The following is a 12,807-nucleotide window of genomic DNA, read 5'->3' on the forward strand; positions in this document are numbered from 1 at the left end:
ACAAGTTTGACCACAGTCAACTTTTCTGCAACTACAAATAAAGGAAAACACAGTGACTGTGGTCAACATCAGCCAACGTTTCACTGGTCGTTGAAAATGGAATGGGCTTCTGACTAGCAGTTGCTTGAGTTGCTTGCGGTGTGAACGCATGTTAAGGGCCACTGTTGTTGACACTGTGGTAGCGGTTGCTAGCAGTGCTAACTTTCACACATATACAACACTGCAACAAAAATAGAAGAACCAAAACAGACATTCACATTCCCAGAACGTCACTGTCTAAAAGTCAACGAAGTGTTGTTTCTAAGGTCATAGAAAAGTGTCCAAGCTTGCTGTCGCAGCAGCAGCAGCAGGGGGGGGGGGAGCAACGCTGCTGCAGAGAACAGATACAGATATGGCCCTATGTTCCTTAAATATCCAGAAAAGTACCCTGCTTTTATTCTGAAAAATGCTCAACAGTTCAAAGGCGTGTTGTTTCTTCAGACACTGTGTGTGTGTGTCTGTTTTTTGCTCTTTTTTTTTTTGTCTTGTCCTCTGATTTCCCCAGTGTAGAAAAGCTGTCAGTTTTCTATCCTTGCCAGTCACAGCAGTCGGCTTGAATGTCCTTAATCTTGTATTCGTCGAGCTCTGTCACAAATTGGTTCTGCAGCCCCCATTTCAAAATGCTTGTTGAATGTGAAAAAGAGTTTCTTACATCCCAGTGTTCAAGAGGAATCCATCAGTTGGACACGAGGGTAGAAAAGTATCTAAGTGCAACCTGTGGATCCAATTCATGTGTTTTTGTCTGTGGCTGGGCACATACATGAATAAAATATCAACGCTGGTATGCATTTATTCCTGTGTGTGTGTGTGTGTGTGTGTGTGTTAGTGTGTCTGCATGTGTCACACGGTTTCCGGTAGGCAGAGGGCTTCCACAGCATTACTGGGTCCCTGGGCGACTCCGCCAATGACAAAGAGCATGTTGGTTGTCTGCAGGAGGGCAGAGGAGCAGCGTGCAGTGGGCATGGGTACCAAATACTCCCAGCGCCGCTTCACAGGGTTGTAGCTCTCCACTGTGCCCAACGGCGATGGTTCATTACCTGCAAAATGGAAAACAACATGTAAGGATGACAGCAATCATGTTTCAAATGCAGCATTACCAATGAGTATCATTCAGTTGGGAAAACAATTGAATTGTTCCTTTATTTTTCTGTAGTGGACTGTGGAAGCCATGAGATTATTGAAATATAAAGCGCTTAAAATATTTACTTATTTTATTTTACTTTGAAAACCATCACGCTCAGTTGTTTGTGCTTGACATCCTGGATGAACTTGACACAGCCAATATGAGCAAGCAGATTTTTGAGCACTCTGAATAGAGTTTTTGATTCTTGGTTATTTGAATTTTGTATCTGAATTTGTCAAAATAAAGTTTTGGATATTGCACAACTTGGTATTGACACACATAAATCGAGTAAAAATAATTCAATTGAATTCAATTGAATTCAATCAATTCGGTTTCTCATAACATTCAAGTCTTTGTGCTTCCATAGTGGTCACACACACACACACACACACACATACACACACACACACACGGCATTAAAATTTGACACTTCAAGACAATGAATGTGTACTCATCACACCTTCATCAGCGACTTGTTTTCTAAAAGGAAAACATGTTGAAATGAACTGACACACATATATCACCTCCAGGGCATCACATCATGTGTAACTGGATCTTTGGGAGTGGAATGAACTTATCAACTCAGTCACATGTGCACAGAGAGTTAATATATAATACACACATATACACACACACACACACACACACACATAAGGACACTAAATCCAAGATAACACCTCCCACGGCAATGTGAAGAATAATCCCCATGACTCCATCTCCCCCTGTTGTCATAAACACACTAAAATAGTATCAGCACAATAATCAGTCTTGTCCTAATAGAGCTTTTGTCTGCAGCTATCGGAGAGGTTGTTATAGCACCGAATGTGGTAAAATGGATAAAGAACTTGTTTAGCTACGATTATAAAGATAGCTGTGGCTCAGTATAGAAAACTGGTATCTCATATTAGAATAAACTGTGGTAACAAAACCAGATTTACAAATATCTGCATTTAAAATATGTATTCAGTGCATACGGTACATAGATTTAAAGCCACTCTAATCAATATCATTAGAGTTGCCTCCACCAATTTAGCATTGCATTTCTATATCATGTGTGGGATTCACTATGTTGAAAAAACAATTGCAGAAGCGGAGATATTATACTATTTATTCCATGTATTCTTCTTCCCTGCTAAAACCTGGTGCCTACATTACCCACAATGCTTGACTGCCGACGATGCTAAAGTTGCTCTGTGTCTGCTGGATGTGTGAATAGACAACTGTATGACAGCTTAATGTAAAACGCAAAAGAATGTAGGTGTAATTACTGTTCTTTCACATAATTTAGAAATGCAAAGGAACAAAACAGAAATAGATTTATTTGCAAGGATAATTCATTTAATAAGTTCCTGGATTAAGTGCGTGCTCCTGGAGAGGCTGACACCAAGATGTTTGCAACTAAATTACAATAAGTAAAAACTAGAATACCAGAGGGTTTTTTAGTTAGTAGTTAATTGAGTTTTTTCTATGAGAAGTCTCACCAAGAAATCCTCTCCTTTCTAAGGTCTGCTGTGACCTCCTTCTTATTCCTCCCCCTGTTTCTCTTTCCCTCCCCCCTCTCTCCCTCTCTTTCACCTCAGGTGCAATGCTCACTGTCATTATACATCAGCCAGCACTAAGTTGTTGCCGTTTCCATGGAGACCCACATCACAGCGAGTCCCCAAATGAAATGGACTGCTGAGTGTGTATGGTGAGTGTGTGTGTGTGTGTGTGTGCGTAAGTGCGCGTCTGTCTGTCTAAAGAGGACTATAATCATCATTTTGTTGGAAGAACAAAGTGACTGTGCCGAGTCGGCCTTTCCAAAGCCGCTCAGGCCTTACCTCCTTTATCATTCTTTTATGAAGACACACATATGTACTCACACCCATGAATGCACACGCACACACACACACACACACAGAAACATACTCCATGCTGCTCTCGGTGCTCAAAGTCTTCCTGTCGCCGCTTTGATTCATGGCCCACAGACGTCATGTCAATTCACCAGCCGCTCATCCAGCAGCCCCTCTCCTCCTCCGTTCTGCTCCTGCTCTGCTCCTGCTCTCCCTTTGACCTCCATTCCTCTCTTTTTTAGAGACAATTTCCTTCAATTTCATCGCTCTTAACCCCTACTCATCTGCCGTCCTCCTCCTCTGTTCACCTCAGCCATTCTTTCTCCTGTCCTCCCTGCTAAACATCCTCCTCTCAACTCTCCTGCTCTCATCTCGGGTTCACTTTTTCCTCTTTGATGCCTCTTGTCTCAAATTGTCTTCCTTTCTTCTGCTTCTGTCAGCCCTCCAACTCTGAACCTCCGTTGCATTGTTCTTCTCTCTCCTGTTTTTTTCTCTGTTCTAGAAAGAGCTTCCCTCATTTTCCTCTTCTCACCTCCTTACTGTTCGCCTTTATGCACACAGTCGCACACACAAAACATGAGCCACAGCACATACAGTACAGCGATTTAACCTTTTTATTTGATTTATAGTTGATCACTAACACACACCAAAATCATCCACGAGATCCCAGTGGTTCACGATGGCGCTTCACGCTAACATTTAGGTGAAAAATCAACTTGAACATGTTTAAATCTCAGTCCACGATGACCGGTGTGTTCAAGAATTATTTCTATTGATAAATTGTTATAATTCACTTTGTACCTTTTAGTCACTATCCCTAAACCTGCCTCACCTTCTTTTACTTCAGTTACTGATGTCCTACATTTCCCAGGATGCCTGGAAATGTCTTCAGCAGACAGAATTTGTCATGCTTTTTACTCACAATACAACAGCTGTGTCCCAGATCAAGACTACACCTACGCAGGTTTTGAGTATGTAGTATGTTCACCAGAAAAGTGAAAGAATAAAATATAAGTGTGTAGCATTAGCAGACGTAATAAAAAAGGTTGATTTCCAGGAAATGGAACAGCGAGAAAACATTGGTGAAACAGCTCCAGGAACACCTCAGAATACAAACCCCCCCATCCCCCCCCAACATTACATTTTGCTATCCCTTTGTTAAAGGGGCACTTTTGCACATGAAGTTCAGTTTACTCATGACAATGAGTACTACACCGTCTGTTAAAAGTGCTGTGATCCTATAAGTATAAGTATAGATTAAGAATAGATAGATGAATACAATTAGTATGCATTTTTTTATGGATAAGTTTGCATTGAAAAGTCGAAGGAACGGAGGAAAAAGGCTGAATTCGGATAGCATGTTGGATGGAGAGACGAAGGAAAAAAGGACTAAACTGCACAGAGAGAGCTGAAGGTGAGCGAACCTCGTTACAGTGAGGAGAACTTCAAGCAAACTGTGGCTCTGCACTGAGATCTGATGAACTGGATTCTGAAATAATTCTCACTCCATACTATTTTATCCTTTGATCGCTTTTTTTTTGGTCATTGAACATATATGCAAACATGTCTGAACCGAAATTCCATGACAATCCATCCAATAGTTGACAAGATATTTGACTTAAAACCTCACGTGAACCTCATGATGAAAAGTCAGGGGACCTTCACAGTCAGTCGAATACATCGTCTCAGAAGCATGAATGTACACACACGGCAATTCATCTCATTGTTGGTGAGATATTTCCGTGGACCGAATGACCGACCGACTGACTAACATCGCCATCCTTGCCAAAAAGGCAAAGAAACAGAGGAAGGCTAAATTTGCATGCAACACTGGACAAAGAGATGAGGGAAATTGAGTCTTTGAACTGAGATCTGATGAATTGGATTATAATATAATTCTGTTATTTAACCCTTTGCTCGCCTGACATTTAAAAAAAAGAAGTGATGTCAAGGCATCTAGGCTCTTAGCTTGTCAATCCCCCACAAGGAAACGCCAAGCTCAACACGGCAGGGAGTGGGGAGTGACGGTAAAAAACCTCACAAATACCCCCGTTGTTTTCAAAATACAAAAAGTAAAATATTTCATGCAATTCACGAGGTTTGACTCATTCTACATCTGTTGCAGTCTGTATCTTTTGCATTTTGCAGCTCCAAAATCAATTTCATCCTCTACTGTTTCCATCTCTATTTTTCAGTGTTACCATTTCTGAAGCTCACAAGTGTTTATTTTCTGTCTTTTCTGTTCACTTCTCTCTGACCTCCTGTAGATTCTGTTTTCAGACAGCGAGACAATGGCACAGGTCAAACAAAAGCCACAACAAACCCGCAGTGGAGTTTGTGGTAATGTTTGATCTGTGCTGTAAATACATTACACACCCTCTTTTCAGCACTTATCATATTTTAGCAGGTAATACACGGCACTCATCCTTGACCTTCTTGCTTGCTTCCTCCAGTTCTTTGTAACTAACGTTTGCGTAGTATAAGAAAGACATGTTTTCAGTGGTCAAAGTGCTGCTCAACATCATGATTCAGAGGTTCAAGAGGTAGCTGTACACCTGCTACCAGCACAAAATGGCTGAACATCGCTGCTCAGTGCAAGCCTGGATCTCCTCCACACCATCATGCCGTGCCTTAGCAGGGTTCAGGTCAGCCACTGCTCAGTCCCAGCTGGCTGCTGGTTGTGGATCTACAGTCAGAGGTTGACCTGTGGACAGTCACCGACAAGCTGCAGCCCAGGGAGCCTGTGCTGCTACAGGAGCTTGCAGTGCGGACAGTCTCAGGATGAGCAGGAGGACGGCATCGACTGGTGACTGGCTTGCTGTTTGTTGGCTTCGCCATCGTCGCATTCAAACCCAGTCATCATCCTCCCCAGTGTGCTCGACCCAGGGCTTCACTTGGTGCTTAAAAGCAGGCCAACCCTTCCTCCATACAGCAGAGGAGACCATGTTGACCGGCTCTTATTGCTGTCTTTAATTGTTGCTCAGTGGAACTTGCTCAGTGATTTACTTGCTCATAATGACTCTTATAAGCAGTCAAACACAGGGGTTTTATTTGATCTAATCACTACGAGTCCTCCTTAATGGCACTAAAAGTTCCTTGCTAAGAGTTTCTTTCTGAAGGCCTGCTGAGAGCAACTTTTACTGAGGAACTGAGAGAACTCCTAAGCTAAGAGAAAGGGAGCGGTTAGCCCTGTTGCTATGGAGGATATCATGCTTCGTGAATTACCTTTCTCACTATGTCTACAATGTTCGGTTGACAGGTGACCAGTCTGTGTCTGTGAATGTGAAATAAAACATTTACCAAAACCCAGGATGCAAGAAACATAGATAGATGGATGGGACGGGAGTTTGCAGTACGCTTACTCTGCAGTAGGAACAGCCTTGTTCTTGCTGACATCCCAGCTCAGCTGGACTCTGATTATTAGGCTACTCTTAGACTACTACTACACAATACAACTATACAACTGTTCTGTGACAAAATACCTCAAGTCAAAGCTAACAGGATCTTTTGGAAAAAAATACACAAAAAGAATAAAAGCTTTCAGCACTGACTTTGCATTCTGCAACAGTCATCCTAACTTAATACACACCACCCTGCCTCAGTTTATTGTTCTTTACTGAAAGGTGGTGATATCTGTACATGTAAGGACCCAAAAGTCCTTAGAGGCAGAGTTGTTATATCTTCTGTTTAAAATTCTCTGGAGACTTCAGAGTCGGTAAATAACCAAAGGGCTCTGGGATATACGACTGTTCTCTCCAGGATGATGATGAACATTGTGCAGGCAGTCATCTCAGGAGCTGGCCTGCTAGCTGCCAAAAAGAGTGTCCGGTCTCACCTGGCCTGCGGATCCCCACGTTTCCTAAAATTTCTCGCCTGAAGAAATACCCAAACTTAATTTAGTACAGAGTAACAGCTATTGGGTGAAAATTATAACATCTTTGAACCTGGCTCAAAATCTCTGCTGGTTGACTCAAAATGCATTCTGAGATTCTTGGCAACCGCAAGGTCCACACAAATCAACTCCCAAAGTGTCCTCAATAAAACAGGTGGAGCAAGAAAATTTTTCCGTCTTTTGGCAAGATGTGGACTGAATTGGAACAGTACTTGGGCTGTGACTGATGACATTTCCACAAGAACAGTACAATACAGAAACGCAGGTTGAGAAAGACCCATTGCCCAAGTAGAGTTGAGCAAACCGTAATCTTCAGTGTTATTGAATTGTTTCGATTTGTTTGTGAGCTGAATGGGTCCTAATTAACCTTATCATCCATCAAAATATGTTTTTAAAAGTTCGGTATCACTGTATTTTTCCATAACACTGACACAAGGCGCATTACCTGCAGCAGCTGACTGTCAGTAGGCCTTAGAGATGTAGGAGTACTCTGAACTCTAACATCTCTAATAATAAAAGGAGCTAGTTTTAGTTTTGAAATGCTTTATGAATTACTCTTAGACTAAACACAGAGTCTTAAGGTTAGTACTTGCACACCTTAATCTTTAAAGGTTTCTCCTAACTGCCAGTTAGAGCAACTCTTCGCCTTAGGATGTTTTGTGAATACGCTGGACCCCGAACCACAATGGTTTTAATTCTAAATTAACATTTAATTATCGGTTTTGTTTCTGGCTTACAGTTCAGGCCTCCTTTTATAATACCATTCGATGTAACAGGCTTAAAAGGTTTCATGAGAGAAGAAGTTAAAACTAAGTTAAAAAGGTTGAGAGGCACAGGTGAAGAAAACAAAGTATGAATGCATGAAGTGAGCAGCTATGTGTATGTTTGACATAAAGTATAAGTGAGTGATGTATTTGGTTTTGTGCGCATGCGTGCACGTGTATGTGTACATTTCTGACAAAGAATGTGATAATTAAATGATATGGCTGAGCACATAATTGCATCTCAAGTCAGTCTTCTTTGACGGGTTGCATCTAATTACAATTTACACGCAGATGTCAGGAGTGAATCATGAACTACAGACAGGGTGGGGGTGCAAAAATAGAGGCAGTGAAGAGGAGGTAGACTGATACAGGGTGTGTGGGCGAAGGTGGTGAAGACTGTTACATTAGTGTCACTCTAACAGACACATACACAGAGAAATGCACATGGACACAAATTCTTCTTCATGTGCTTTAGATTTCTTAATGGGTTCAATGTATTTTTACATTTTACACTGACATACTCAAGCACCTTTAAGAGCCGTACTAATAGATAATGACATCTGCTGGCCTTCCCCAGGGCACCTTTTGAATTTGTAATGCCATGTACAGTATTAGCTACAAAAATAAAAGCTTTCATAAGAGAAAAGTATCTTGGATTTGTTGTCTTCACAGCTCCTAAGGTCTGAGCACAAACTGTAACAAAATCTGAATCCAGCTTTGCCATAGACCATCATTTCACCATGCAGAAAGTGGTCATTAAGAGTGAATCAGTAAGCAGAGAGGAGTCATCTGGCCTCTTAAAGGTTTTTAACTTTGTTAAGCTTTTTCAATTAAAATCAATCTCCTTTGAACTGCAACCTCTTGTAGTTCTTTTTGCATGATTTTAAAATGGTATGGTTACGTATCTTTAATTCAAGTTAACCTTTATTTATTCAGGAAGTCTCAGTGAGATCGGGACCTCTTTTGCAGAACAAATGGCATACACACAACAGACAAATCAGTCAGACAAAGCAGTCACAACACAGCAGTGTAGCATCACGTCTCAGTCTGACTTCCAAAACTGAAAGAAAAGAAAGACAGGAGAGAGAAAAAAGGAAAGGGTGACAGTATGTTACCCAATGTTTTACAAAGAAAGGTGGATGTAGTCCATGAGTGGTGGAAATTAACCTGATTGCTTAGTCCATAGTGAAAAAGGCTACGTTCTCAGTCTTTTAGCAGACATTTAACCAGTGCATGCAAACTTTTAGCAAGCTATTCATGCTAAATCAGTCGTCCCTGCCCCTGCCTGGTGCCAGACCCAACAAATGCAGCTTCAGGCTCGGCAGCCATCCCCATGCCCCTACCAATGAACCAGCCCTACTCCCAACTGAAGAATGAGGTGAGCAGCATTGTGTTGAATGTCATGTCAGTTGGCATCATTGCAGGGGGTCCGTGGGAATTTCTTTTTTTAAGTAATTGTTATGAAAAAATGATGATTGAATCCCTTTCAATGAAAATAATTCAGACACTGTAATTATTTTTCCCCATAATGATCATCATATGAAACAAATACAGCCTGTGGTCTGTGTCGCACGCTGGACAGTTTGAAGCCTTCAGTGACTCAGCCTCTATTAAAGTGACAGCCAATGTTAAAATAATACCTTCAAGTCATATGGACATGGTGTGTCTCCATGGCTTTGACGTTGACTGAAATATGACGCAGGGCTGGCGTGGCCTGGGGTGGGGCCCAATATGATATCTTTTTATGGGGCCCAGAATCCCTGGCGGCCTCCCTGTGTGTACGTTTATAAGTTCACACACATACAGTATAACTGCATTACAGAAGCTCTTTGGTCTTTGTGGATGTATTTTCCTCTTTTCTTCCCCATGTCAAAAGGCAAAGGGTTGGAAATGTGCCATAAACCAGCTATGACTCACAAGCCCAAAATATCCCCATGGATTAGACTGCAAGCCAGACTCACAGCTGACACTCACACAGAGAAAAATATAACATATCTACCTCTTTCCCTCTCACTCTGTCATTTCCACGTTAGCAAACACAGGCACACACACACACACACACACACACACACACACACAATCTTAACAGATATCCCTACACATTATTGGCTGTCACTCTGAGCTGTGGACAGATAAATAACTGCTGAAGTGTATTAGGCCTACATAGGAATGTGGTACAACACTGGAAATGCAACTGAGAGTCCCTTAAATAAATAAGACAACGGTTGAGATCATTGTTAGCCTCTATCTCATGCATTATGCACAGATTGTCGAGGCTAGTGCCGTTCCCTATAACCTGTTAATTCTTGTCGCATCGACTATTTGAAGAGGCTAAACATGGTGGAAAAGAACTTGAAGGGGTTTAAGCTCTCCTATATGTAAAAACAGGGAACTCTTCCTGCTTTGTGCCCTAAAAACATCCCAAGCATAATTTACAAGTGAAATAAGAGTGTAGAAGCTGGTAAAGGCTGCTGACAATCTCAGAAATGGTCTCATGTTTTGCTACAATATCTCGAAATTGATGCAGTGATGATTTATAGATGACAAAATATCACGTGTATCAACTTTGACTGAGATGTTCTAGTAAAATACTTCCCATTCGTCTAGCATGGGCTGTGCTGTTTGTGTGTGTGTATCTACTGATAGACATTCTTGCAGGAATACATGGCATTTGAATCTGTCGATAGATTTCATTCTATAACTTCGGGGTTTGCACCAGTTAATGTGTATGTGGTGTAATCTTGCTGATGCACGCAGGTGCATAGAAAATAAAGTCAATATCTGCTTAACAAGCATGTCATCGAGGACAAAAGTCGACCTCTGATTAATTTGTAACATTGCTCAGTCTCTCTTCACACTATATTTACTTTAACAAATGCAGCTCAGTCAAGGAGAAAATGGAAAGTTAATGGGAAATTAATTTTGCTTTGTGTGTGTGAGCGTGCGTATGGTGTGTGTGATGAATCAGAATTGTGGTGTTTGATTTGCTGTTAGCTGTGAAGTCGGCACTAACAACTTTACTTTCTCTAGTGTGTAAGTGGCGAGGCCTTTTATTATCAGATCAAGCCAACTGTATTAGAGTAATATTTCCAATTAACAAATATTTACAATCAGTGAAGAAAATATTTGGAATGGTACCAATTACCAGAGTCATTCTGTAGAAACTACCATCTTTTTATGATTTCAGCTTTTGCTTTGTGTCTTCATATTAAGAGAATCATATTAAAAGCAAAGTAGAGATGGGTTATTTTACATTTTGTTTACAACATGTCTGCTCTGAATTTGGAGGGACCTTTCTACATTCAGAAAATAACTTCTGCTGGAGCTTGGAGACTACAAATCTTAAATGGAAAGTTACAAACAGTGGTGGAGACGTGGGTGTTTACTAGGCAGAGGAGGTATAATGAAAGAAAGAAGACTCTCGATGGACCGCTACAACCTGCAAGGCAAGGGTCATGTGACCAAAGAGGGTCTTGTCTGTGTTTTTCTCTGTAGAAGGTTTTACTACATTTTCAAGGACAGCTTCTTCACTGTTTCCCTTCTTCTACAGATAAAAAAAAACCCTACTGACTCCTTCAGCTGAGTCCGTCGGTCACGTGACCATCACCTTGCAGGTTTTAGCGGTCTATTAAGAGGCTATCAATAAAAACGCTATTGAGTTGCATTATGGGAATTGCAGAATCCATCCTTTTTGGGGCTTGTCCATACTAGGGATTAACCATCAGGATTTCTAGGCTTCTGCTATATTGATTCTGCTATATTCTTTTTTTCCTTAACTCCAGAGGAGAGGAGATCAAACATCAGGAGGTACAGTATAATGAGCTTAGTAATCAGTGTAATTCTAGAGCTTTTTCCCTCAAATCACACTTTGCAGTCAGAAAGTATCAGGCACATTGTTGTGTTGTAGGCTGAAGTGAACACTGATCAGATTACTCTGATACATCATGCACTTAGAAGAGTGTAAAACAGTACAAGTATGTAGTATATAAGTGTTATTGCAATGGTTTGTGTAATTGTTTTTACTACAGAAGTTTATATATTTATCTAACAAAAAAAGAAGAAGAAGAAGCATTACACCATTTATTTTTCACAGATAAATGAATCGGTTAATACACTGTGGTAAGGCCATTGGAAGGTATGACCTTTAACAAAGAAAAGGTGCTGCAACATTGGAAATCGGTCACAGGATGACCTGGGTTGTTGTTCTGTCAAAGCACAGCGCTTTATTTAATTGACAGAGAAGAACACACTGAAAAAAGGGGGGGGGGGGGGGTGGAGGTACTGACCTAGACCACCAGCTGCGATTACCCTTCCTCCCAGGCATCCTGCCACAAAGTCAGCCCTCTTCTCCCTCATCCTGGATGTTCGTCTGGGTTTGATCCAGATACCTGCCAAAGGTGAAAGAACAAGAAATACTGTCAGTCATCCTCGACCAGGTCAGTCAACCACAACAGAAAACAGTTTCTCATTGCTAAGGTATTTTAAAGAAAAACAACACCTTAACATTACGTTTTAATTGTTCCAAAACCATGGGCATTAATCTGCTGCTGTAACAGCACTGTAACTCCACTCTTCTGGTTTCAGGCTTTTCACCAGATGTTGGAACCTGGCTGCAGAGTTTTGCTCTCATTGAGCCACAAGAGCATTAGTGAGGTCCAACACTGATGTTGGGTGATAAAGTCTGGCTCATAGTCAGCGTTGCAGTTCATCCGAAAGGTGTTGGATGGGGTTGAGGTGAGGGATTCGTGCAGGCTAGTCACGTTCTTCCACAATTACAAACTCAGAAAACCATTTCTTTATGGAGCTGGCTTTGTGCACTGGGACAATGTCATGTTTTTTGTCTTTAAATGTATTCATTTTCATTTTTAATTTAGTTCAGGTTTTTGGTTGTACAAATGACGAAGCAGAATCTAACAAGAAAAAATATAAAACAGATTGCAATAGATTGAAATAATAATAACGCAAAAAAAATAAAATAAAATAAATGAAGAGAAGTTGGAAGCACAGCACCATCTTACTTTAGCATGTTAGCATGCTTACATTTCGGAGAGCTCTGCCAGTTTTAGTCAGTTTAGAGGTGTTGCAGATAATTTTAAAGAATGCATGGAATAAAAAAGACAATATCTCTGGTTCTGCTGCATCGGTTTTTCCGTTTTT

General features: G+C 41.0%; 1 protein-coding gene across 1 annotated transcript in view; it reads right to left on the reverse strand.

Annotated features, from left to right (window-relative positions):
- Positions 1-879: 879 nt before the first annotated feature.
- The window catches only part of klhdc8b (kelch domain containing 8B), a 114,098-nt gene continuing 102,170 nt past the window's right edge, over positions 880-12,807 (reverse strand). The window contains exons 4-5 of the mRNA XM_070911025.1: positions 11,937-12,038; positions 880-1,076 (exon numbers count right to left, since the gene is read on the reverse strand). Of these exons, the coding sequence (XP_070767126.1) occupies positions 880-1,076; positions 11,937-12,038 (299 nt within the window). The remainder of the gene's footprint in view (positions 1,077-11,936; positions 12,039-12,807) is intronic.

This window comes from Enoplosus armatus, chromosome 8 (assembly GCF_043641665.1).
Source record: "Enoplosus armatus isolate fEnoArm2 chromosome 8, fEnoArm2.hap1, whole genome shotgun sequence".
Lineage (NCBI taxonomy): Eukaryota > Metazoa > Chordata > Actinopteri > Centrarchiformes > Enoplosidae > Enoplosus > Enoplosus armatus.